Below are 26,675 nucleotides of genomic sequence, written 5' to 3'. Positions count from 1 at the left end.
CCAGCAGAGCAACAACGTGAATGGCGAGGCTGATGTGGTTTCTAGAATCAGATACTTGGATGTGAACAAGATATAATAACTTGCCTTTCTCTCTCTCTCTGAATGATGTTGGTTACATGATTTCCTGGGATTGCTAAAGGGGAGCATAAATGACTTTCTGCTATTCGGTTCACACAATTCATCAATGGCATGTTTAGTGAAGGAATCGTGATGTTAGCCTGAACAAAGTCAAAAACAGCACTGGGGGAACATGAGGCTTTTATTCCCTTTTAACAGCTCTGGACAATCTTTTGTTGTTGTTTAGTCATTTAGTTGTGTCTGACTCTTCGTGACCCCATGGACCAGAGCACGCCAGGCACTCCTGTCTTCCACTGCCTCCCGCAGTTTAGTCAAACTCATGCTGGTAGCTTCGAGAATACTGTCCAACCAATCTTTACCATTCCCCATATAATCAATCTCCCATCACCGCACAGTACAACTGCCAAAGCGGAAAGCATATTCTTTCCTGCTTCCCCCCTCCTTCTGAATGCTGGGAAGTTCTGGGAAGCTATTATAGGGTACATTTCTCCCTCTGCAGTTAAGAAAATTAGAGGATTAATAGGTTTTTTTAAAATAAATAAATAAAATAATAGTCTGCTTATGCAGTTAAAAGATTGAACAGGCACTACAGAGGCACAGAAGCAAGCCTGGCTTCTGTTTAGGGATGTTGTTGTCCAGCAGGACACTTGTGTATACCTTTGTATACATAGTGAGAAATAAATCCACTCACCCTGTGTCTACAGGACAGAAGCAGATGCATGCTAAGTATTAATGTGCTCCGGCCTCTGCTGCAGTGGGCATTTTGCCAGCGTCTCATGCACATTCAGAGTTTGGCCTGCTGCGCGATGTTTGGAGCGTTCATTCTGCCTCGCTTGTTTTCAGGCTGGTCTGGAATGTTGACTCACTCCATCTCTCCGGCACATCGGGAAGCGGGCACATGGCGCGAGGAAGCTCTCATCATCACTGCATCAGGGAGACAGGTATTGACTGAGCACTGAGCAGTCCAGATATTGATTCAAAGCACAGCCTCAGCCTCTCTAGTGTGTGTGTGTCTGTGTGTGTGTGTTTCTCCCACCGGGGCGGCTGGTTACGTCCTTCTGGTTCATTGCATTTAATCGGATTCCCTGAGCTGCAGAGCAGAGGCAGAGAATCAGCTCAAAAATCCATCTCCCTCCCTCGACAATGTTCACTTCAAAATCCAACACGGTGTCTCCTTCGCCATCGATGGAACCTGCCGATTCGGATGCCTTGGATATCAGCACCAAAGTGCAGCTGTATGGAGTGCTCTGGAAGAGACCCTTTGGGAGACCCTCAGCCAAGTGGTCCAGGAGGTAAGTGTTTGGAAAGAGCTGCCGGTGCAATGAAAAGGCTCCCTGGGGAGATGGGGGGGGGGCGACAATAGAGTTTGTGCTGGAGGGGGAGAGCCAGAAAATCGAGGGAAGTCACCGAGGGACACTCAAGCCAGGCATGAAAAACCATTCCATGACCAAGCAGATGGGTTCAAGAGTTGAGGGGAGAGCTCAGCAAGTATGCTAAGGTTGTGTTCGACACAGTGTTGTAAGAGATCAGCTGCAGCTTCATAGCATCTGTAGGCTAGCAGGTACCGGTATGTGTAGTGGCATTTGCCCTCCTTGGAGACTGGCATGGTCTCTCTGTCTGCTGCCCTCTGTGCCCCAGGGAAAGAAAATTGGAGCTAGCATTGGGCTAGCTTTAAGAAAGAATATGTGTGGCCTTTTGAAGTTCACAGAACACTTGGGTTTGGGGGACCAGGAATTCTTTTCTGGGTAACTGGTTGCATGTCCTGAAGGCAGGACATGGGGCAAGTATGACAGGGAGGAGTTGTGTTGTGAGTGATGTCGCAGGTACTATCCAATAGGGGCCTGTGACTTTCAACCATGTTGCGTTTGCTCTCACAATTGCCACGCTAGCTGAGGAAGGTTGCGGTTTGAGCTGAGAATGTGTGATGTCCCCATAACGCAGACACTTTTCCTTTACAAAAAGAGACATCAGAATGTCTACAAAAAGTGGAGGGGGTTGTGTAGGCGTTTTGCCCATTTTGGATGGGATCTGAGCATCAGTGGTTCTGTGAAATGAGTATTTTGAGACGCCCATGACAATTTCTTAGGATACCAAATGTGCCCCTGGACCTAGTAATATCGTGGACCCCCATCTTAGGCCCAGATGGAACTTGCTCCTGAGTAAATGGGAAGTAGGAGTGCTGTGGGGACCTAGTGATGTATTATGAGTCATGTGGAACCGGTCCTGCTTCTACCTGATGGATAAATCTGGGTAAGGGATTTGACTACAAACACTCATACATAATTTAAGAAATTGTGTCACCATCAACAGTAAAGTACCTTCATTAGGAAAAGACTACTCTCAGCGACTTTTTTCCCCTTCTTCCTGTCGTCTTTCCTTTTGTTTCATAAGTTCAGCATGACACTAGTTTTGTTAATCTGTTACGAGAAGAAAATGACAGCCAAGGTGCTTGGTGTTTACAAGCAAGTCCTATTTAAAATTCCAGAGTCATGGTGTTTCTGAAAGGAGCCAAGGACTGGTGGCTTATCCCCTGTGAGAGAGAACGCTGAAGGGCAAAAGATTCCTTCACAGTTGGCAGAAAGTTCTCTCCGATGCTCATTTCCTCCAAACTAAATTGCTTACATGCAACTCCGGCCTCAGAGCGTAATTATTAATGCAGCAGTTTTATTGCTGGAAGTGGTCACTTTTAGCAGGTAGCATTACTCAAATGCGTATATGCATCTAAGCTGTAAGAATCAGGGGGTGCTAGTTGTGGGACAGGCATGGGGAACTTGTAGGTCTTTCCCAGAAATACAAGGGTCTTTCCTAGATCTTTCTTAAGATGTCAGGAATGAAACAGGAGGTTTTTTGCTTGCCAAGCATGTGCTCCAAATTTGGGATTTTTTTGGGGGGGAGGGAGTAACTTCCTCCTGTAATGAAGGAACAACCGCAGGAACCTGTCTTGTTCATCTAACCTAACATTGCCTACTCTGATTGGCAGTAGCTCTCCAGACTTTCAGGCAGGGGTTTCCCCGAGTCCTACCTGAAGATGCTGAGTAATAGATTTCTCCCATTCTAAATCCTTTCCCAAAGTTCCTTTCTGACATACAGCATCCCACCCCACCCCTAGTTTGGTCAACAGCCCTTTTCACTGTTTTGATCTAACCCCGTGGCTGCTTTTGGACGTATCTCCAGCATCACATGACTGCTCCAGCCCTGAGTCATCATCATTTGTCACAGACTCATAGACTTTTACAGTTGGAAGGTACCTCAAGGGTCATCTACACTCCAACCCAACCCCCCGCAATGCAGGAATTACAACGAAAGCATCCATGACAGATGGCCATCCAACCTCGGCTTAAAAACCTCCAGTGAAAGAGAGCTCACAACCTCTCAAGGGAGTCCGTTCCACTGCCCAACAGTGTCCAAGGCCACTAAGATGAGCTTCAGACCTAATCAGAGAAATTAAGCTGAGTGTTTCATATCCCAACCCAATACTCAGCAGCCACAATACTGGGCCACCTCCTGGCAAGGAAGGGAAGCCGTCTTCTGCCCATAGTGTAGCTGGTGCAAAGGGAAGGACAGGTTAGGTTAATCCAAGGGAACGCAAGGGACTCTTTCTGCTAACATAGCTGGTCTCTCTGGTGCATGTGTGACCCCACCCTCCTCTGTTGTACTTTCCTTATAAATCCCTACCACCACCCTGAATTAAGGCTTTAATGGCAAGGGAAGTTGGCACTGAAGAAGAATCTACCCAGGATCATCTACATGCATCCTCTATTTGAACAGGACCACCAGAGAAGAGTCCTTCTCCTTTGAAGGCATCCTTTGTTTGCAATGCTGTGTGTTCCAAGCCCAGTTTAGAGATAAAGACCATGACAGAATGGCCGCCTAAGATAGGCTTTCAGTCTGATCCAGTGGGTGGTATTTGCCGCCCCATTTATTGATGAAGAATGGTTGCAAGAAATGCTGGTGAAATTTTTGGCACAACTGTACTGCCCATTCCTAACAGCAGTATGTATTTGAATAGAACTTAACCATGATACATAAATATAGGGAATAACTCTGTCATTTAGAAGCCTCATGACAATAATGGTATGTTGTTTGTTAACTTTGCTGCCTTAAATGTGCATTCTGAAGTTGACCTCCTTTGTAAAGTTTTATTTTGAAATCTTTAAGATAATATTTTAGTTCCCTGTTGCTTTGAATGTATACTGTACTTTATATTTGACTTTCTTCAGTAATGTTTTATTTGGGATTGTTTTATTTGATGTAGGTTTATATTTCTTAAAAATATAAAGCAGTATAGAAATGACGATGATGATGATAATGATAATATAGAGGAAGCAAGTTTTTAAAAAGCTCCTCATTGTTTCACTGTCACCTGCCCAGGAACATTTTTGGACCCATCTGTGACCCGCACTTTGAGAAGCACTGCACTATACTAAGGTTCCAAAGCCATATAAGAGTCATGATTAATCAGGGGAAATATCTGGACAAACTTTAGTTAACAATTCAGGATGGTCAGACAGAAAACTGCAGTTAACAAACAGGAACACAGCACAAACCTTATCCACTCCTCCACACCAAATGTCTGTTGCCTGACCTATTTAAATGGCTTTGGAAGTCATCCTGGCTTCGGTTGATGGGAGTTGTAGTCCAGCACATCTGGAGGGTAGCCGGTTGGGGAAGCCTGTCTTAGCCTTCCAGGTGTCACATGCATCCCACTGAGCAGTTTCAAAACTGAACCGCCCTGGAGGCTGTCTTGTTCCACTTTTACTGGAATATCCCCAGAGGAGGAAAGATCACCCCAACATCAATTAGTTGCTATACTTAGTTCCTGGAGCTATTCCAAAAAAAGCATTGTGGGCTCCAAGACCCAACAACGATGTTATAATCTGCGGGGAATACTTAACACAGCCCTTTTATGTTTTCAAAACGCGCTTATGAATATTACCTAACTAATCTCATTGACTGTGTGTATTAGGAACAAAACATTTATGGGTGGAAAACAGGCTTTTGTGGAGTTGATCCCACAATCTGGCTCTTTTTCTTTTTTTCATATAAGCAATCTCAGTCATACCAGGTGTGTGTACAGAAAAAACATACTGTGTGAGTCAGCAGTTTGTGAAGGTAGTTCTCTGGAAAGAACACATGAGGCAGAATCAGTGCCTGGATATGATAATGGACTGGATGTCAGTAAAAACAAAAACACACCTTAGAATCCAGAAAAGCTGGAGACAGTGTTAGTAACTGGCTCACCTGTCCAGGTGTGTGGAGTTCAACCTGTTCTGAAGGGGGTTACGCTCTCCCTAAAGCAGGAGTGTGGAGCCTTCCACCTTTGGGCAATCAACATAATAAACACTCCTGAACATTATGTCCTCCGGCTAGAATTAGCAACACTGTGACAGTGGGAGCTTATACAGTTGTCACCTGAACCCTAAGATTTCTTTTGACATCATTAATGTGAGTACTATACTCCCCTACCATGAACAGTTTTTGTCTTTTTTGTTGTTGTTTTTTAAATAAGGATGCTTCATCAATTTCTGGATATCTTCTGTACTGAATCCTCTAAAAGGCAGCAGAGACAACACTTATCTCCAGCTGTGGCGCTAACCTCCACAACACTTAAGTTCAGAGAATAGAGATGCCCTCAGATGATTTTTCCTCTCAAAGAGGGCTTGGTTCCAGTACTGGTGCTGTGAGGTGCTTTTTGCTGTCCTGCACCTGATGTCAGGCAATTGGCATTGGGATAAGGATAAGTATTGGCATAAAGCGTAAGGATAATAATAATAATAATAATTTTTATTTATACCCAGCCCTCCCCAGCCAAGGCCGGACTCAGGGCGGCCAACAAGCAATAATAAAAACAAGTTGAATGAATACAACTTAAAAACAAAATTAGAATACAACATTAAAATATTGAAACATTAAAATATTAAAATGTAGCCTCATCACAGGAGGAGAAAGGAAAAGAAAAAAGAAAGAAAGAAAGAGGGGGAGGGAATCAAATTGGCTCCAAGCCAAAGGCCAGGCGGAAGAACTCTGTCTTACAGGCCCTGCAGAAGGAAATCAGATCCTGCAGGGCCCTGGTCTCATGAGGCAGAGCGTTCCACCAGGCTGGAGCCAGTGTTGAAAAGGCCCTGGTTCTGGTTGAAGCTAATATAACTTCCTTAGGGCCTGGGACAACTAGGGTGTTGCTATTTATGGACCTTGAGGCCCTCTGTGGGGCATACCGGGAGAGGCGGTCCCGTAGGTACGAGGGTCCTAGGCCGTGAAGGGCTTTAAAGGTCAAAAGCAGCACCTTAAATCTGACCCTGTACTCCACCGGGAGCCAGTGCAGCTGGAAGAGCACTGGGTGAATATGCTCCCATGGCAGAGACCCCGTGAAGAGCCTCGCTGCAGCATTCTGCACCCGCTGGAGTTTCTGGGACAGGTTCAAGGGCAGCCCCGCGTAGAGCAAATTACAGTAGTCGAACCTGGAGGTGACCGTTGCATGGATCACTGGGGCCAGGTCGGGGCGGGAAAGTTAAGGGACCAACTGCTTGATGCGGCGAAGGTGGGAAAATGTCGCCTTGGCTGTTGCTGTAAGGATAAATGTGGCTGTACTTTTATGGATACCTCCCATGTCTAATTTAGGAGGTTGGGCTCAAGCAGGATGGAGGACTAGAATGGGAAAGCAATTCCATACAAATGCCCTTTGAATGACCACACCTGATCTCTGCACTTAAGTCTTCTCAAGTATTGTCTTTAAACTTCCTGGAATCCATTTTATTATACCTTTTAAAAATGAAGAGTTTATATTTTTCAGGGAGTAAAAGTGAAGTGCTAAAGACCATAATTTCTTCTTGTGATGTGCATTCTAGTGGCCGTGGGTGGGGTGGGGTGGGGAGGTGTCCCACCAAGGTCACAGTCGAACAGACTTGTCAGGTTCTTCTAGTGCAGCAAAATAAACAAGTCTGCACAGCATGGGCAGCGATCCTTTACCATGCCATCTTTCACTCATGGAAAAGCCACCATCCACCTCCAGCCTTCAGTTCTTCGCTAAGAAAACAAGGTCTTCTGGAAGACCAAATGCAAAGAAATCTTTAACACTAGAAAGCCCTGAGTGTGGCCACAAACGAAGCAACTTTGCTCACTTGACAGAATGGAAGTAAAAAATGGTTCTCCCTCCTCCACCATCACCACATGCCCTGCTAAGTGGGTTCAAATATTGACAATAACAAGAAAAAGGCAACTGGCTCCTAATGAAGTTGATGATAATAGATGTTGGTGCAGTGGCTATGGTGTCAGACTAGGACCTGGAAGAACAGGGTTCAAATCCCTGCTTGGCCCTTGGCGCTGTGATCTAAACCACTGAGCCTTTTGGGCTTGCCAATCAGAAGGTTGCTCAGTTCCACCTCCTGCCAACCTAGCAATTTGGAAACACACCAGTGCAAGTAGATAAATAGGTACTGCTGCGGTGGGAAGGTAAATGGTGTTTCCATGCACTCTGGTTTCCATCACGGTGTTCTGTTGCACCAGCAGTGGTTTAGTCATGCTGGCCACATGACCCGGAAAGCTGTCTTTGGACAAACACTGGCTCCCTCGGCCTGAAAGCAAGCTGAGCACTGCACCCTATAGTCACTTTTGACTGGACTTGACCATCGAGGGGTCCTTTACCTTTTTACCTTTTTTACCTCACCAATTTGTTGTGAGGGTACTATGGAGATGGTGACCTTGAGTTTCCTGGATGAAAGGTGGGAGTCATTACATATCTCTAGGCGCCAGGCAAAAAACATTTTTCTTCTCCCAGGCCTTTGGTTTATTAAACAATCTATGGCCTTTTAAACTGTGTGTGTGGTTATTATTATTGTTTGATATCATGTTATGTATTTTTGTGTTTTTATATTGTAAACTGCCCTGTGATCTTTGGATGAAGAGTGGTATAGAAATGAATGAATGAATATAACTAAACTAATTATTAGAGAGTCCCTAGACTAACACTTTGCATTTGAGATGGGGATGCAGAGATTTGCATTTAGCCATGCCATTGTTGACGGAAGTGCTTCTGGAGTGATTTACTGAGGAACTGGAGAAAACACCTATCCAAGCAGGAGCTTCTGGGGATGATGAATCAAGAGGCCTTTATTCTGCTCAGACAGAAAGTGCCTTTCCTTTGCCAAGGCTGAGAATTGGAATAGCTCTGAAATATATTAGCAATTAAGGGCAAACCTATCATCTAAAGAAATATTGGGAGCTGCAAACCTCTTAAGCTCCTTTTGTCACTTTGAGAACATTCAAAACAAATCTCCAGCCTGGATAATTACATTTCACTTTAGGCTTCAAATCCCTAGACAATGTCAGTGGGTTCTATATTCAGTTTTTTCATACTCTGCTAAAGTTGCTTTGCTCCTTTCACACATAAGAGCAAACATGGGGGAACAGTGTATCATTCCAGTATTTGGCCTCCTGAGATTCTTAAGCCCTCCGAACTGCAGAGCTAAAACTTAAATGTACAGATAATATTCATAGAACACTCTCACTGCTGGGATGGCTTACAGTAGCAAGGGAATATCCTTCATCCCATTAGAGGGTGAATTTGTAGTCATCTCTTTTGATCTAACTCCTTCTCTGGGTTTGCTGGTGAAAACCCCTCCACAAAGATAATCAACATCCACTGGCATGCAGTCAGTGGACCCTTAGGGGGACTAGACTAGTCCCCTACATGTTACCCTGGTGCCTATTTCCCCAAATCCTGGAAGCTTCTGCCCGGCTTGGAGAGGGAGGCTGGATGCTCATGCCCATGTGATGACCCCTCCCCAAAATAGCCCACGCACACCACTACCACCATCCAAGGGTGAAAAATAACCACATTCAGTGATTCAACCAAATCCATCCCCACTTTATAACCCAATGTGTAACTGCTTTCAGGTACTATCTCTTGTTTTTCATGAAGTTGTGTGTGTGTGTGTGTGTGTGTGTGTGTGTGTGTGTGTGTGTGTGTAAAAAATACAAATGAACTACTAGCAATAAAAGGCCTTCTCAAATTATCTTCTAACTTGGTGACTCACAATGTAGCAATTTCTAACGAAGGATAAAATTATTTTGAATTATTGTTTTGGCTGATTATGCCAAAATCATCTTCTTTCTGCCACCATTTTATGCCTGGCTCTGCCCCTGTGCCACCATTTTGTGACTAGTGGGCCTCAGTAATTTTCAGCCATCTCAGGTGAGTCCTGAGGGTAGAAAATTTGAAAACCTCTATTCTAAACCTTTCAGGTCTGATAGTATCAGGTCAGCCTATTGGTTGGAAGCACAGAGCTGTAAGGGCAGCTACAATACTAGCCAATCAGCACATGTCATTGGAAGGAGAGAGCGTGGTGCACATTGCTAGAGAGATCTGCAGGTCAAACACAAAGTTTGGTAATGTTAGCACTTTCCACAGAATCATGATACAGTCCACCTGCAGTATTGTCATCCATATGAAATTATTGGGGAGTTAAGTGTTTTTATAAAATGTAATATTTCTGTCTTCCTTTCTTTTCAGGTTCTTTATCATCAAGGAGAGTTTTCTGCTTTACTATGCTGAGAATGAAAAGAAGAACTTTGAAAACAATCGCTACTTTAATATCCACCCTAAAGTAAGCAGCATCTGCAAATGCGCTCCTCATAGACACCTGGAGCTAGACTCTTGTGTATCTTCTTCATAGAAGATATCCCTGGAAGTACCTAGGTGTGCTAACTGGGCAATAAAAACACGAATGTGTATATTTCTGATTCTTGTCCCTTTTAAATATGAATGAATGGGTATCCAGTCATTTCCTCTGTGGGCACTTGAGTGTTGCCTAACTCAGGGGTCAACCGGTGGCACTATGGGAGATCTCAATGATTAAGCTGGGATATGAGGATTCAAGTGGACCCATAGGTACTCTGGACCTTAGTTGTTCAGGGCTTTGTAAATTAATACATGTACATTCATGTACAGTTTCTCATAATGCACCTTTAAAGAAAAGTCAATGCACATTTTCTCTCAAAGAATTCTGGGCGCTGTAGTTTTTAAAGGGTTGCTAGGAATTCTAATCCTCTGAGCGGTAAACTACATTGCCCAAAATTCTTTGAGGGAAAGAATGTGCTTTAAAGATATAACAGTCTAAGATAGATCCATATTGTTATGACTGCTACTGCAGAGGGGCTGCAGCTGAAAAAGAGTGATGTCGTCCGTGGCTGAGGGGAGATCTAAATGGGGGACTTTCTGGTTTTTCTCTAATCTCACCAAAGGATGAGCTAGAAACCACCATGATAGATACCCATTGACCCTAACTCATTTTAAGCTGTTAAAGGTAAAGGTAAAGGGACCCCTGACCATTAGATCCAGTTGCGGACTCTGGGGTTGCGGCGCTCATCTCGCTTTATTGGCCGAGGGAGCCGGCGTACAGCTTCCGGGTCATGTGGCCAGCATGACTAAGCCGCTTCTGGCAAACCAGAGCAGCGCACGGAAACACCGTTTACCTTCCAGCCAGAGCGGTACCTATTTATCTACTTGCACTTTGACGTGCTTTCGAACTGCTAGGTTGGCAGGAGCAGGGACCGAGCAACGGGAGCTCACCCCGTCACAGGGATTCGAACCACCAACCTTCTGATCGGCAAGTCCTAGGCTCTGTGGTTTAACCCACAGCGCCACCCGTGTCCCATTTTAAGCTGTATCATGCTGCAATTCAGTAGGGAGTCACACGAACTAGTCTAAATTTTTGGTGTGTCTCCGCAGGGTGTCATACCTCTGGGCGGCTGCATCGTTGAAGCTAAAGAAGAGCCAAACATGCCTTATGCAATGAAAATCTCCCATGAGGACTTCCACGTAAAAACAATTTCTTTTTCCTCCTCAGTTTACAGTATTTTTTCAAGCTGTTGCAAGCCACCAATTAAGGAATAAGCTGAGTGTGCTGACAGATGAGAAATGAATGTGATTGAAACTGCCACATACAGGAAGCTGCCTTATCCCGAGTCAGATCGTTAGTCTATCTAACTCAGTATTGCCTGCACTGATTGGCAGTGAAACTCTGAGATTTCAGACAGGGCCCTGAGATATTGGAGACTGAACCTGAGACCTTCTGCATGAGGATGCTCTACCACTGAACTACAGCCCTTCCCCACTATATAGCCACACTGCATATTTCTTATGGGGAATGGAATGACCTCCCAGTTTTGTTTTCTGTAACTGCAGCTTTTGACATAAGGCGCTGCGGTGTCAGAAGTAAGGCTATTACTAGACAATTAAACTGGTTAAACCAGGGGTTACCAGCCTTTCTGGGCTTGTGGCCACCTATTCAAATTGGAGAAACTGTTGTAAACACCGCAACCTGCTATACTGACTGCAACGTAGTTGAGCAAAATATTCCTGTCTTGCCGGGGGTTGGTCTAGATGATTCTCCCTTCCAGCTCTACAATTCTGTGGTTCTATGAACAGAGCACTGCTTTCAAGCCTTATTCTAGGAGGAGAGGGAACCCTGTGGACGCCAGGGAAGGCCTCTGTGGGCACATGTGCACCCACAGACTCCACAGTGGTGATCCCTGGGATTAATAGTTATTCTCTCTCCCCAGGGACCTCTGAGAATAGTTTGTGAGGGTGACTGGGTATCCCTGATCTAACTACAATTACCAAGACTGAGAAAACAATGCAGGTTACTTAGGAACATGCCTTATACCTAGTCAGACCATCTAGGTCAGCTTTACCTACAACGACTGGCAGCGGAGAAACTCCAGGGTTTCAGAGGGGGGTCTTTTCCCAGCTTTACCACCAACATTTCTCCGATGAAAATATGTCGGAGAAATACAACCCACGCTTCTTACTGGGCTGCCCCAGCCACTCTGGGCAGCTTCCAACATATATAATAGCATAACAAAACATTAAACATTAAATGTCTCCACCCCCATCGTTCTGTCCAGACACTGAGGTCCAGCGCCGAGGGCCTTCTGGCAGTTCCCTCATTGCAAGAAGCAAAGCTACAGGGAACCAGGCAGAGGGCCTTCTCGGTAGTGGCGCCTGCCCTGTGGAACACCCTCCCACCAGATGTCAAAGCAATAAACAACTACCTGACATTCAGAAGACATCTTAAGGCAGCCCTGTTCAGGGAAGTTTTTAATGTGTGATATTTTAGTGTTTTTTGGTTTCTATGGAAGCCGCCCAGAGTGGCTGGGGAAACCCAGCCAGATGGGCGGGGTACAAATAATAAATTATTATTGTTATTATTATTATTAAAAAAACACAACCATTCCCTTTACACGATCGCCTTCAGATGGATTGGGGGTTGGATAACTCCATACCCTCCAACATTTCTCCAATGAAAATAGGGACATTCTAAAAAAAGTGGGACATTCCAGGATTAAATCAGGAACCGGGCGGCTTCTCTAAATCAGGGACATCCCTGGAAAATAGGGACATTTGGAGGGTCTGTACCTGGAGATGCTGATGTTTGAATTTGGGATTTTCTGCATGCAAATCTGATGCTCTACAACTGAGCGACAGCCCTTCTTCCCCTGTTCAATTAGCATAAAACTGATGTGTCTAGTACAGATATACTCCCTGGACACTCATCATACACAAGCAAAGAGGTTCAGGTGGACCTGGGATTTGGGCCAGATCAGACTAAGGCAGCCCCAAATCACCCTGGGTCAGATTAGGTCCATTCCACCCACTTTTCATCCAGTCAAAAGTGGGTGCAGCCAGGTTTGTGTGTGTGTGTGTGTGTGTGTGTGTGACCTTCCTTTCTTCCCTTGCCGACCACATGCTTAACTGCATGACTGGGCAAGGTCTAGAATCGGGATTGGGGTGGCCCCAGATCATCCAGGGTTGGATCAGGACCACTCTGAAACACTGGGTTAGGCCCCAAATCAGATCAATGGGCCCATGCAACAGCCCTAATATTTTCATACTGCTTCTCTCTTCATAGCCGCTGTGTTTCTCTTTTAAGGGTACCATTGTCCTGGCAGCAGAATCAGAATATGAACAAGCCCAGTGGCTGGAAATGCTACAGGAGTCCGGGAAAGTGTAAGTATCTGAGGAGCTGCTCTGTTAGGCTTGCGCTTACTTTAAAGCTACTATTTACCTAAGCTCTGGTTTCATTAATACTCTAATTGTTAGTATTAATACTATCTGCTGCTCTTTGGGGGCTGTGTCCCAAAATATATAATTTGTAGTAACCGAGGGTAACGGAGATAATGGCAAGAATATGGCCACGGTCAGAAATCTGTGATGAGAATGAAGAGCTAAGAGCTTGCCTGCCCCTCTCCTTAGCAGTGGCGTAGCGTGGGGGGTGCAGGGGGGCCGGTCGCACCGGGCGCAACATCTGGGGGTTAGGGTTGGGGGCGCAAATCCATGGGTTAGGGGGCGCAAATCCATGGGTTAGGGGGCGCAAATTACTTGCCTTGCCCCGGGTGCTGACAACCCACCCTACGCCACTGCTCCTCAGCCCAGCCACAAGCAGAAATTTTGATGCCTTTCTTCAGTTTTACTTTAACCAGAATTCAGCATTTTGTTCAACCTCTCAGCTGTGGTTAACATTAACTGCAGTTTGTTTAAACAAGCCATCTCCTGAAACTATAGTTTGAAGTTGTCTTGTTTCAAACAAACCATACTCAGTGTTAACCGGTGTGGTTACGGAAAAAAGAGAAGCAAAAACTCCCAAACTCCTTGCAACTCCACCACAGGAGGGGAGGGAAGAACATGCAAGACTGATGGAGCTTGCAGCAGTTTGTTCTCATCACGCTAAACTACAATTTAGTGGGGAGATTTGGGGCTGGGATCAAGTGGAAGTTGGGTATGGCAGCTGAAGTGGAGGGATTCTCTGAGGGGTAGGCAGGGAATAACAGCCCTGGAAAGGGGAATGGGAATTGTGGGTTCAGTGGTACCTTGGGTTACATACACTTAAGGTTACAGACTCCTCTAACCCAGAAATAGTGCTTCAGGTTAAGAACTTTGCTTCAGGATAAGAACAGAAATTGTGCTACGGTGCCACGGCAGCAGCAGGAGGCCCCATTAGCTAAAGTGGTGCTTCAGGTTAAGAACAGTTTCAGGTTAAGAACGGACCTCCAGAACGAATTAAGTACTTAACCTGAGGTACCACTGTATATCCAGCCAGAGTTAAGAACTTAGACACACATTCCTAATTCTCCCAGTGAAATCAATGGCATTTAAAGGTACTTACCGTAACTCTGTCTGGATTGTGGCTTTGACTCTGAGAATGAAAGCTGCTTTCTCCAGGTACCACTGCATTATCAAGTCCCAGATTTCGTAACTTCCTAGTAGGCACATTGTTCTGACTAGCAGAACCATAATACATTTAAGACTAGGGAACTTTACAAAGTGGCCTCTGTACTTAGGTTACCGTGTCCAGGAGTGTTTATTATGGCACTTACTACTGTGGTTCTGTGGCCAGGAGATGAGGTCCCTTCCCTCCTAATCTAGATGCAGGCAACTAGGACCATAGATGCATTTCAAGAAGATGAATCTCATTGTGTTCTTCTCATCAGCAATAATGCAGCTCCCCAAAGTTCTACAAAGAAGTCTGTTACTCCAAAATTCTTACCCTGCTTTTGCACCCCTGTAATATTCAGCAAGCATGTGTTTTTTTTTACTAAGGATGCAAACCTTTGCACACTCAGATGTACTTCCAGTGAGTCCAGTGCATAAACATAAGAAAGACTGAGCTGCACGCTTGCAATCCTATATTGATTTAGGTGTGTTTTATATTGTTTCAGTGGGCTTAGGGACCCCACACTGAGCATGGAACTGGACTGCAAGTGCTTTTCCTCCTGACCTTCATGCTGTGTTTCACATAATGAAAGGGGAAGCTCTTTCCATCTCTGAGAAGTAAGCAAGGCAAGGGCTACAGTGGGAGGCACTCCCAAAACAGATGGGGAACTTTTAGAGCCCTATAATCATCAGCTAAGCTGCTTAAGTTTTGCTGTTTGCTCCATACCAGCAGTTTATATCCAGCTAGAAAGATTTTATTTCATTGAAGCTTACAGGGAACAATAAAAAAAACCCCCTTTTCACCCACCAGGGTTTATTCTAGGTTGTGTGTGTGTACTCATACTGGGGAAGCAAGGTCACACACAAGTGCAATAGCAGGACGAAGCACATAATAACTTTTAATAAAAGGCACTTATGCATCAGACATAGCACTGGCCATCTATGCAGCAGTCCTAAGCAACTTTCTTGGCGGGTGTGACTGAAACGGAAAACTGGCTTGTGAGTGAACATGCACCGGGTTGTTCTGCCAGTAGCTGCAAGCGTGAGTTTCCAGCTGCTCCATATTGACCTGGGGCCCATTATCCCAGAGATAATAAACAATGGGCGGCTGGCAAAATCTCATGAGTGGACTTGCACAACATCCTATTCCTCTCGTTTGCCTTGCAGACACACTGTTTTGCAGGATCCCCCAGCCCACCCCCAGCCGATTTTGGGGGTGCACATGGGACTGCAGTTCACTGTCGCATGAATGAATGTCTGCCCCACTCACCCCTGGACATTACTGGATTTCCTCTGATGCACTTTTAAACGGCTGACTCACCCCTTGCATGTGCAAATGAACGAGGGAAGAGAGTCAGCAGCACCTAATTAGGCTGTAGAAGCTTCCAGCCTCTTATTGGTTCACAGTATAGTTTGTTAACTGTCTGGCAGGCCTTTAAAAAAACCCCTGGAGTCATATCAGACTGGACATTATTATGTCAATGTCCCCTAACCTCCCTATGTCGGCTTACCTGAACTTTCTGCTCCAGTCCTCCCTTGTCTTGCTTCATGAACTGCTACAGAACTTTCTCAGACCCCAACCTTTGTTTCCTCTTCCCCTCTTTATGGGACTTGTCTCACCCCTAAATTTACAAACTATGAAGTATGCCATCAAGCCAACCTGGCTTCCAGCCTTCAGCTGATAACCAAGCGAATGTCTGCAGTGCAAAATACCCTCCAGAACTCTAGGCCTACAGCCCAGCTCAGTCACAAGTACAGTGGTACCTCAGGTTAAGTACTTAATTCGTTCTGGAGGTCTGTTCTTAACCTGAAACTGTTCTTAACCTGAAGCACCACTTTAGCTAATGGGGCCTCCCGCTGCGCCGCCAGAGCACGATTTCTGTTCTCATCCTGAAGCAAAGTTCTTAACCCAAGGTACTATTTCTGGGTTAGCGGAGTCTGTAACCTGAAGCGTATGTAACCCGAGGTACCACTGTAACAATCTAGATTGCTGCTTGCGTAATCCTTGCTGCAGAAGCAAAATCACCGAAGAGCACCTTTGCTGCCCAGAGGAGTTTAAAATAGCTCTGAGGAATTGCTCCACCAGCCATGCAGTTGCTTTGTTAGGAGAGAAGCAGAGAGCCCGTGGCTGTGAAGGTCAAGGAGCATTTTGAAAAATGTGGGCTTCAGCGGGACAGAAGCAAGCAAACTGGCCATCCGTAGCAGAGCAGGCACGTCCATTTTGCTCTCTGTGTGGCAATCTCAGTCCAGGGGCCTCAGATATAGGGAGGGACGTCATTCATCTAGTTCAGGGAATGCTTCTAGCATTGGGGGCTGCATTCCCTGTTGGGCAACCTTTGGGTGGGGGGCACAAGCCGGGGGGGGGGCAGAGGAAAAATCTGGTCAAGCAATAGGTGTAAATTTTATTGTTGTTGTTGTTGTTGTTTGAATTTATATCCTGCCCTATACCCAGGGGTCTCAGGGTGGTTCACAGAATAAAATCAAGATATAAAATCAAGATTTAAAACCACAAATACCTAATAAAAATAAAAACAGCAACCCAATACTCCACCACACCAAAAACCACATTTTAAAAGGGCATAGGATGTAAATTGGATCAACCAAAGGCCTGGTTAAAAAGGAATGGTTTTGCCTGGTGCCTAAAGGTGTATAATGAAGGCACCAGGCAACTTCCCTGGGGAGACCATTCCACAGAAGAGGAGCCACTGCAGAGAAGGCCCGTTCTCGTGTTGCCACCCTCTGGACCTCTCAAGGAGGAGGCACACAAAGAAGGGCCTCAGAAGATGATCTCAGGATCCAGGAAGGTTCATATGGAAAGAGGTGGTCCTTGAGGTCTTGCAGTCCTGAGCCGTTTAAGGCTTTGTAGGTCAAAACCTCTTGTAAAGTAGATTGGAGCCACGCAAACACCACTGATTTCTACACACATGTCCATGCACACAGGTAACCCTGCACCCATCTGGATAAGCAAGAAGCACCATCACAGTTCAAAGACAAATTCTGGCTGAGCAGAAGCACTCAGAAGCTGGTGCAAAGTAGGGGCAGTGATGGTGTGGCCCAGGGAGAAAGGGTGTCGTCTGCAGAGCATCCTGAGCACCAAACCAAGAGGCCTGGAAGGTTCAGCCAACAGCAACAGAGCACTCAGGCTTCCCCGCCAGTTAATTCAAATTATTCATTGATCCTGAGCTCTGGATCCATCTGTTGCTCTGAAATCTGGGTGTGGTCCTGGCCCACATCCTGGCTTTGGGGTTCACATTTCCAGCCTTTCAGGATGTAGAATCTGCCTGTGGGAGGGTTGTGATTTGTGGGACACAAGGGGAGAGTTTTGGAGCTACGAGAGCCGCAGAAAGCCTAGGAAATTGAAAGAGATGGTTAAAAGGACTTGATGAATTACTTCGGCCCCACGCTTTTATTGCCATTTTGTTCTCTGGAGAGAAATGAGTTTCCTGATCCGTCGTCGTGTTGGCGATTTGTTTTCATTATCTCCAACTGGAAGCCTATCTGTTCAGGTTAATGTACTTGGGGAACAGGCTGCCCACTCTTGCCATTTTTTCACAGGCCATCTCTCTCGGTCCCTCTCTGTTCAGTGTTTGTGAAGAAGTTCTTCTGCTTTCACTGCCACAGGGAGAGGGGAGAGTGCAAACTTGACAGCAGGCTGTTCTTTAAAAGGAGCTATTTCCATCCTTCCATTTGTTCTTTTCTTCAGGACCTGGAGAAACGCTCAGCTGGGAGAAGCCATGATTGAGAGCCTCGAAGCCCAGGGACTCCAGCTGGCCAAGGAGAAGCAGGAGTATTTAGGTTGGAACTAACAGCCGCTAGTCCTCAGGGAGGAATAGCGTATCAGCAGCACAAATCAGTATATGATTAATGCATTGTATCATTTGTAGAGCGACATCAGTGTACAGTGTGCTTTATAACATGTTGTTGGGGTGTGTGTGACAGGTGTAATGACCTCCCCCTCCCCCATATGCAGCATCCCAGGTGCCTATCTTCTTTCTGTAAAGATGGTTAACAGTTCTGCCTGTGTACCTTCAAGACCTCATCACCAGTGACCTCAATTAAGCAGCATGTTCTACTAAGCTATTACAGCAGACAAAAATAAAGCAGAGTTAATGAGTGCCTTGGGAGTGCAGACCGTTCCTAGGTTCAAAGATATTCGTTTGATGTTGTGAGGGAAGCTTCCAAGTTAATGTGACTGGGGGGGGGGCATTTTCAGGAGAACATTTCCCCCTCCTGTCGTAACCTGACACCTACCCATCGAGATCAAGTAGGGAAGGCCTTTGCGGTGCCCCTCCTATGTCGAAGCACAGGGACAGAGCATTCCAGACTATAGGAAGACAGCATCATTTATGCAGGGTAAATTATGCAAATGTAACTAATCTCTAGCCCAAACTCTGTTCGGGAGTGGAGCTACTACTGACAGATGTGGGGCAGTTTGACTTACACCACCTTTTGGGCAGGGTAACTTCTGGGTTGCAGGGTCACATATGTCTGAGTGACTGGAGTTTGGAATGGGGCAGTGGTAATATAATAATAATAATAATAATAATAATAATAATAATAATAATAATAAAAAATTACCACCCATCTGACTGGGCTGCCTCAGCTACCCTGGGCAGTTTCCAACAGAATATTAAAAACTTCCTTCCCCTCTCCCAGAAGGCCTCTTCTTTAGGGATTCACCCTGGCTTAGTCGGCTTGGGCTGAACCCTGACTGAGCCCGGATGCGGGACTTATACCAGCATATCTTTGGCCAGGCATCCCCAAACTCGGCCCTCCAGATGTTTTTTGGGACTACAACTCCCATCATCCCTGACCACTGGTCCTGTTAGCTAGGGATGATGGGAGTTGTAGTCCCAAAACATCTGGAGTGCCGAGTTTGGGGGTGCCTGTCTTTAGCTGACGGAGGATGGGGGACTGGTATAGTCCAGGCTCAGCCAGCTCAACCATCTATCCCATCCTGGCAAATCTTGGGTTTGGATTGCTGAGGCCAGTTGGGGTAAGGGGCTGGGCTTTCTGAGTGGTGAATTAATAGACTGGAATCAGGCAATGGGAAATTTAAGCACCTCCCACCCACTTGTTCTCATGCAAATCCCACCCTGAAACATTTGCATGGGAGCTGGGAACACTGTGCTGTTGTTTCACAGTGCGTGCTTCCTCCCCCAAGTGTATGAATACAGTCAAAGTCCCTTAAGGACTAGGAGTGAGCCTTTTCACTGCTTTGCTGCTGACCTTGTTCAGTGTGTACTCTTTTTAACCATCCGTTAAATGAAGGCAGTGATGCCATCCTACTTGATGAGAGGAGTTGTAAATCTAGGTACATTAGTAGACAATGACCCTCTTGGAAGGAAGGCACTAAAGGCTGAACAAGTTGCTGTTGTCATTTATAATTCATTTGGCAGGAGACTGGTGGAAGACGAGAACACATGAAAGCAATCTCATCATAGTAAATTCAAATAATCACAGCACAATATGCAAGAAGCGAGGTTCTCGCTGTGCTGTGTTTCAAGGTCCATGCAATTTCTGTCCAACTGTCTTAAGCAATTTGCTTCCATTCACTTTTCCCTGTCTGTTTGCAGATAAACTGATGGAAGAGACGGAAGAGCTGTGTCTACAGAGGGAGCAGAGAGAGGTTTATTCTCCTTTTAACTTTCTGACTTTGTTTATTGACAACATGTGTAAGAGCAAGACTTCCATTTAATGCAATAGAAACAAGTTGCATTTTATGCCTCCCCCCCTCCAGAGGTTTAGAGTGAAGGGTGTCTGGGGTTTTAGGAAAATCTGTGATAATAAAATTATGGGGCAGCTTGGGGTCCAGTGATTGTACAGTATCATGATCTCTTCTTAGGGTGAAGGCAGATGCAACACTTTTAAAGGCTTTCCTGGAAGCACACCAACCTGTGGACCTTCAGCTATTGCTGGACTACGGCTCCCAGTCATCCCTCCCTGACCATTGGGCATGCTGTTTGGGGCTGAGAGAGTCAGGTAGCAGCTGAAAAGCCACAGAGTTACCCTCCTTTCCTAAAATTCTCTGTGGAGAGCACTTCTATATTGGAAATTACAATATGGTTGTCCCTACTGATCACTGAACATACGGACTTGTATTGTGCATTTGTCGCTGCATATGCACACATTGGCCGCATTCTCGCTTTACCCTTAGTCATAGTTTGTTTTAACTATAGTTTGTTAAATAAACTGGATTAAATCTTGTACACAGGCAAAGGAACTGTTGCTGTATTTCACCCTATCCTGATTTTGTTTTCAAAATGCTCTGGCCTTGCACCTCTGTAGCCTAGCAGTCATCTGGGGTGGGGAACCAGAACATGTCAGGATAATGGGTTCAGACACAAAGAGAAACTAAAGTTAACTCACCCCTAAATTTGTAAGCCATCTTTAAACCATGGTTTCATGTTCTGATTTGTTGGCTACAAACAAACCATAGTTAGCTAACCAGAGTAGGTCTAGTCATAGTTCAGTTTCACAAACTTAGATGGCTTAGATTCATTGAGAACTAGGCCACGGTGAAAGTGTGATTTGCTACTACCTCCTTCTGTGTGTTTGCATACAGCAAACGCTGTGTGATGATACCTGTGCAAGGTTTGTGTTGTCTTCTACATGGAAGTGTTTTCCACATATGAGCACCTGACACAGTACTAGATAAGGAACTTTGCAGCCTTTTGGGCTTTCCATGTACCTCCTCCCTCTTCTCTTTTAAGGCTCTGGAGCACCTCAACCAAGTACTGGAGGCAGAGAAGCAGCAGTTTGAGGAGGTGGTGCAAGATTTGCGAGTGGAGCAAGAGCAGATTAAACGGTAATAGTACCTGAACTCTCAAGCGGCCTGGTGAAAAAGTGGGTCCTTTCATTGGCAGCTGGGGGTGATTATCTTGAGGGAATGGCACCTTAGTAAGCCCTCACTGAAAGCCCCTTTTTCCTGGTACATCCCATTGCTTCTTAACTATCCTTGTGTCCCCCACTGGCTAGTTCTTTTAAATTGACCTCCATATAATATCAATACTCCTTTGGCAATTTGGGCTCCTCTTTCGGATATGGCCTTCAGGTTTTTCTTGTGCTCAGAATGACTTTCCTAATCTGAAGTTAATAAGCCTTAAATTTTGCTATTCTTTCAAGCAGCATTTTTACCAGACGCTGTCTTTCGGCACACAGCTGCAAAATATTTACCAAACTCCAGTAATAGTTACCTTAGTGCTGTCATGGAGAACGTGCAACTTGCAAGGCTGTTTCTTGCAAAGCCGGGCCCACCTGCCCAGACCCCACCACCAGCAGCTGTGCTGACCAAGGTTGATGGGAGTTGTAGTCCCAAACATTTGGAGGGCACTAGGTTGGCGAAGGCTGCACAAATCAAAATTTCTTCCCCCAACTGGTTGTTTTCCAGGGAGCTGGAGATGACTGCCCAGTCCCTCAAAGGAGTGGAGGAGGAAAAGAAAGGACTCCGAAACCTGACAGAAACATTGCAGAAGACCCTGGAAGTAGGTGTCTTACTTTCCACCTCTCTCCAGATGGCAGCCTTTAAGATCTAGCAACTGTTTTCCATGGAAATCATTTCAGAATGAGTTTTTAATCTATACAGTAAGAACTAAAATCTTAAGGCTTCAAGGAAAGATGTTTTGCTTATAGCACAATTCCCTTATTCATGGCAGGGATGTTTTAGGAGATCGTACAATGGGCTCCTGGGCTTTTTGCAATACATTTTGTGACTCACACGTTAATACCCAGTTTTCATTTCCTGAACCAATACATGAACCAAAACTCTTTGAACATTTCATTCCTTGAAATTCACTTCTCTGAATTTTGGAATGCTGCTTACCAATCACAAAAAGCATTCCAAAGTGTGTATACTTGGCAAAATTGCATTATTTTAGGAGAAATGTACTTGAAAATGTGTATGAATTTTGAATTCTTTATTTTTAAAAACCACAGAGATGTGGAAATGGGAAGAACGGATGTCAAGACTGGGGAAAAATAGAAATAGACACTGAAATCAACAAAATTGTCTATCAACAAATTAATTATACCTCCTGGTATAATTGTCTTGGAAAGTCAACTCAGAATTATGGGTTTTCTTTGTTCACATGATACATTTCCCATGTAATCTCAAGGGTTGCCTGCCTAAATGCTGAATGAGAGATAGAAATTATGCTGGTCAAGTTTCTTCTGTTACTGAGATGCAGTGATGAGAAAGGGTCAAGCTGCAAAGTTTCTATTTAACGAGGGTGTGTTTAAAGTTTCTATTTATCGAGGGTGTGTTTAAAGGACTGCTATCAAGGGAAATGTAGTGACTCTACTTTTCATACTGCAACTAAAGGCTCGTCCACACTTGGCTTGTCCCATTCCTAGCAAGCAGGAGGTTCTCTGCTTGCCCCGTGCTTTTTAGACAAAGGTCCAAGTGGTTTTCCATATGCCCTGCCACTTTCCCCAGGAAAACCTGTTCTTTCCTGCTGAATCAGAGAAAACGTCCATCCACGGAAAACCCAATTGATGTTTGCCCCGATTCAGCGGTAAAGAGCAGGTTTCCCCAGGGGAGAGTGGCAGGGAAAGAGGAAGTGTGGACGAGCCCCCTATGTGAACAGAAAGTTTGTTTGAATTATTGTAAGGGGTAACCAATCCAACCTGTTTGTGTGGCTTGAAGGCGCTCTCCCTGGAAAAGCAACGGACTCTGGAAATGCTGGAAGAGAACCAGAGCGAGTTGCAGCCCCCGACCAGCCCTAGCTGTGAGCAACCTGATGCTGCCGGGGGTCTGCAGAGCAGCTTGCACCAGATCGAGGAGAAAATGCACCAGCTGCTGGAGGAGAAACTCCTGGCTGAGAAAAGGTGAGGGGTGGGGGGTGGGGAGGAGAGTCTTCCAAACAGGCAGGATTCCCTGTTCGCAACCTGGTTGATGGTTGAAAGAAGCGGGCGACTTGGCATCTGTGGCTTTTGGTATCCATTCCTCCCTTGACTCTGTGGCTCCTGCCATCTTGTGTCATCACACGGGCAGGAGAGGGAGTGGGAAAATGGGGGCAGAGGAGGAAATGGGCCAAAGAGGAGCCACTTCTGTTGTGTGGAAGGATTTGAAGGTATAGAGTCAATCTGTGGGTTGCAACCTGGCAACTCTAGAAACACAAAAGAGGCAGAGGAATGGGGACAACGGCTGAATGTGTCTCTGGTGCTGCTTTGCAGGATGAAGGAGAATGAAGAACGCTCCCGAGCTCTAGAGGAGGAGCGGGAGTTCTACTCTTCCCAGTCGCAGGCCTTGCAGAATTCGCTCTCAGAGCTGACTGCTGAGAAGCAGCAAACCGAGCGAGATCTCAAGGTACTGATAGCTGGGGAGTCAGTTCGATCTGATTCAGCTTGCAATTAAAGGGGACTCTACCTAATTTGCCCTTTCCCAAACCATACGAGAACTGGAACACAGCCATCCTGTGAGCCATTCAGAGAAGTTACACTTCCCTGAATGTTGCAATCCCAAGTAATGTGACAAAAATGCATATATTGAGCCAAAGCAAAATGCATATATTAGTGAAAATGACATTAAAAATGCATTATATTTGGGGGAATTACTTTGGAAATATGCGTATATTGGGCAAAATTGTAGAAATTTGTACTTAAATGCTGATAAATGTTCATCAGGACTTTTTGAAAATATATATATCACAAGCTAATGTGGAAATCTGCATCACTGAACTTAAGATTGGAAAAATGAGAAACTGAGAGAATCTGAAATTGACTGATTCACCCATCCCTACTGATAGCATAGAGTTGTACACCAATTTGGCTTCTGCTTTAGGCTCAGCAAACAATCTCATTATCCTTCGCTCTCTGTTGCCAACAGCTGAAGGTATATTCTTTGTTCAAAAAGTTATATGGCCTATTCCTACACACATAACACATGAACTTCACAATAAAAGCAATATAAAAGAAAGGTATACATTGGGAGCCAAGTAACCCACCCCAGGGCACCAAACGTTATGAAGGACTCTCCTCTTTCCTCAAAGGTCTGGCACAATTGCGTTCCTCCCAGTACTTTCACACAGAAGGTTGACTGGCATGGCCCAAAAAACGTATTTTAAATAGATAAATACATACCCTAGATGAACAACTTATATACAGTGGTACCTCGGGTTACATATGCTTCAGGTTACATACACTTCAGGTTACAGACTCCGCTAACCCAGAAATAGTACCTCGGGTTAAGAACTTTGCTTCAGGATGAGAACAGAAATCGTGGTCCAGCAGCACGGCAGCAGCAGGAGGCCCCATTAGCTAAAGTGGTGCTTCAGGTTAAGAACGGACCTCCGGAACGAATTAAGTACTTAACCTGAGGTACCACTGTAATACAATCCATACCATAATTAAATAAATTATGCCTGAAGTAGGTCACAGCATACAAGTTCCCAGATGTGCCTTAGAAGAGGACAGGGAAAGAGAGAGAGAGAGAGCAGAAGGAAGGAAGGAAGTCCTTGCTTACGTTTGTCTTTTGGTGTTTTGTTTCTTTCCCTGGGTTATTTTTATTGGTTGGTTGAGGGCTGCCTGATTTCCTTCCTGCTCAGGCAGAGGTGAAGGTTCGCATGGACCTGGAGAAGCGTTTACAGGAGGCTGAGGAGGCCCTGCAGAGCCTGGAGCAAGGCCTGAACTGCAAGCACCGTAACAAAGAGAAGGAGGAAAAAATGAAAGCCGACGTCAGCAATCTGAAAAGTAAGCAAGCCATAATTTATCTTGCCTTCCCCAACACGTCCGGTGCCATCACCCCAAAAATCCAGATGAACAACTGAAAGCAGAAGCCTGCTGTTGATCCTCGTCAGCCGGAACTGAATCTCCTCAAGGAGATTTTCCAAAATGCTACATCCATCTGAACTGAGGCTGCCTAAGGCACATCTTAACTGGCTCCCTTGGGTGTCTCTTCCCTGCAGAATTCTTTGAAGAGTGCATCCGAAATGCTGAATTGGAAGCCAAGATGCCCGTGATCATGAAGAACTCTGTGTACCTCCACAAGGCGGCCACTCGCAGGATAAAAAGCTGCCGTTTCCATCGCAGGAGATCCAGCAACTCCTGGCTTGACTGTAGGTGCTATTCCCCATATTCTCCTATGGCCTGTGGGATTGCGTTGTGGGGTGCCAAGTGCAGGTTTTGCAGGAGCCCTGCCTTGCAACACTTGGATGCAGTTGCTAAGACCAGCTCTGACACCCCTTTCCCTTGCATGCTCTGTGACGTACACATCACGCTCTGGCTCTGATGGGCCTGTGAGCCCCTGTGGCTGAGTGAGTTGACCTTTCTTCTTTGGCCTTTGCACTGAATTATGTGCATACAATGAGGTCTCAAGGCCACACTTCCGCTTCTCCCTTGCCTAGAAAGCATCAGTCCAAGAGGTTTTCTGCTTGTCTTGGGCTTCCTAGCCATGTGTCTGAGCAGTTTTTTGTGTGTCCCACTGCTTTCCCCGGGAAAACCCACTGCTTACAAATGAATTGGAACAAATTTGCCAGTCTTCAGAAAAACCGATTGATGTTTGTTCTGATTCAGCAGTAAACAGCAGGTTTACCCTGGGGAAAGTGGCAGGACGAGCAGTTGTGTGGACGAGCCCTCAGTCATTTCTGCTAAACACCACCTAGGTCAAACTTTATCATAATAGCTTCCAGATTCAACAACCCCATTCCTCGCCTGGTGTGGCTCTCTACCGGCACTAAGTGTTGTGTGCTGTTTTCATTTTCAGTGCGGCAGTCCCAGTCGTTCATGTATTCGGAGGCCGAGAGCATAGAAGACCTGAAGCAAGCGGCCAAGAGGCTGACTCAGGACCAGCACTTCCGGGAGACCATCTATCAGATCATGATATCGCGCCAGAGCTCCTCCTCAGGCAACAAAAAGTGAACTTTTGCTCCTTCTCTTGGGAGGGAGAGTCTGAACTCAGCTTGCCACTATTCCACTCGGCCAAAAACCAAATTGTTGCGATGAGGAGGCGGAAATGAGATGCCCGCTGGCAGTGCGCTCTTTCTGAGGGAATGATGGGCGGTGACTAGAACACTCTCCATTGGTGGAGGTTGTGGTTTGCCGCCATTCCTGAGGGGAGAGGAGCCGTTTTGCCAAGCATGTTATGACTTGTCTGCCAGCTGCCCCGTCCCATCAGCTGAGACTCCCAGTTAGATGTGCTTTGTCAATACTCCATAGTTTGCCTCAAATCAAAACCACAGCTTACACTTAAAGGGGACTAGTTTGACCTCCAATTACACAAGAGGAGAGTCTTTTTTTCAATGTGGTGAGAGGAATGATATTCCTATTCTGCTTCCTTGGGTTTCTGGTTGAATATGCAAGTATGACCAAAACGCTCCTCAGCTTATGTGCAGGCAGTTCCCCTAAGCATAGGGTGGCTACTTAGGAGACAGTTATCTATATTTATTCTGCT

At 45.6% G+C, this 26,675-nt stretch overlaps 1 protein-coding gene across 2 annotated transcripts; it reads left to right on the top strand.

Annotated features, from left to right (window-relative positions):
* Positions 1-739: 739 nt before the first annotated feature.
* PLEKHD1 (pleckstrin homology and coiled-coil domain containing D1) lies at positions 740-26,470 on the top strand. Of its 2 annotated transcripts, XM_053384981.1 has the most exons (13): positions 740-1,370; positions 9,587-9,680; positions 10,805-10,894; positions 13,008-13,084; positions 17,991-18,082; positions 19,864-19,916; positions 21,001-21,095; positions 21,678-21,771; positions 22,932-23,113; positions 23,462-23,594; positions 24,832-24,976; positions 25,192-25,341; positions 25,989-26,470. In XM_053384981.1, the coding sequence occupies exons 1-13, from the start codon at positions 1,222-1,224 to the stop codon at positions 26,141-26,143; spliced, it is 1,509 nt and encodes a 502-aa protein (XP_053240956.1). In that variant the 5' UTR covers positions 740-1,221; the 3' UTR covers positions 26,144-26,470. The 2 variants fall into 2 exon arrangements, with proteins under 2 accessions (XP_053240956.1, XP_053240964.1); XM_053384989.1 differs by lacking the exon at positions 10,805-10,894 and having other exon boundaries at positions 741-1,370.
* The last annotated feature ends 205 nt before the right edge of the window (positions 26,471-26,675 follow it).

Source organism: Podarcis raffonei, chromosome 1, assembly GCF_027172205.1.
Source record: "Podarcis raffonei isolate rPodRaf1 chromosome 1, rPodRaf1.pri, whole genome shotgun sequence".
In the NCBI taxonomy this organism is placed as follows: Eukaryota; Metazoa; Chordata; class Lepidosauria; order Squamata; family Lacertidae; genus Podarcis; species Podarcis raffonei.
This window is presented reverse-complemented; position numbering and strand designations above follow the sequence as displayed.

Bases quoted from the DNA above. Each gene is read 5' to 3' on its own strand.
- PLEKHD1 (XM_053384981.1), top strand. From the start codon at position 1,222: ATGTTCACTTCAAAATCCAACACGGTGTCTCCTTCGCCATCGATGGAA. The intron at 21,096-21,677 runs GTAATAGTACCT...GTTGTTTTCCAG, and splicing joins GAGCAAGAGCAGATTAAACG to GGAGCTGGAGATGACTGCCC. The intron at 24,977-25,191 runs GTAAGCAAGCCA...TCTTCCCTGCAG, and splicing joins CGACGTCAGCAATCTGAAAA to AATTCTTTGAAGAGTGCATC.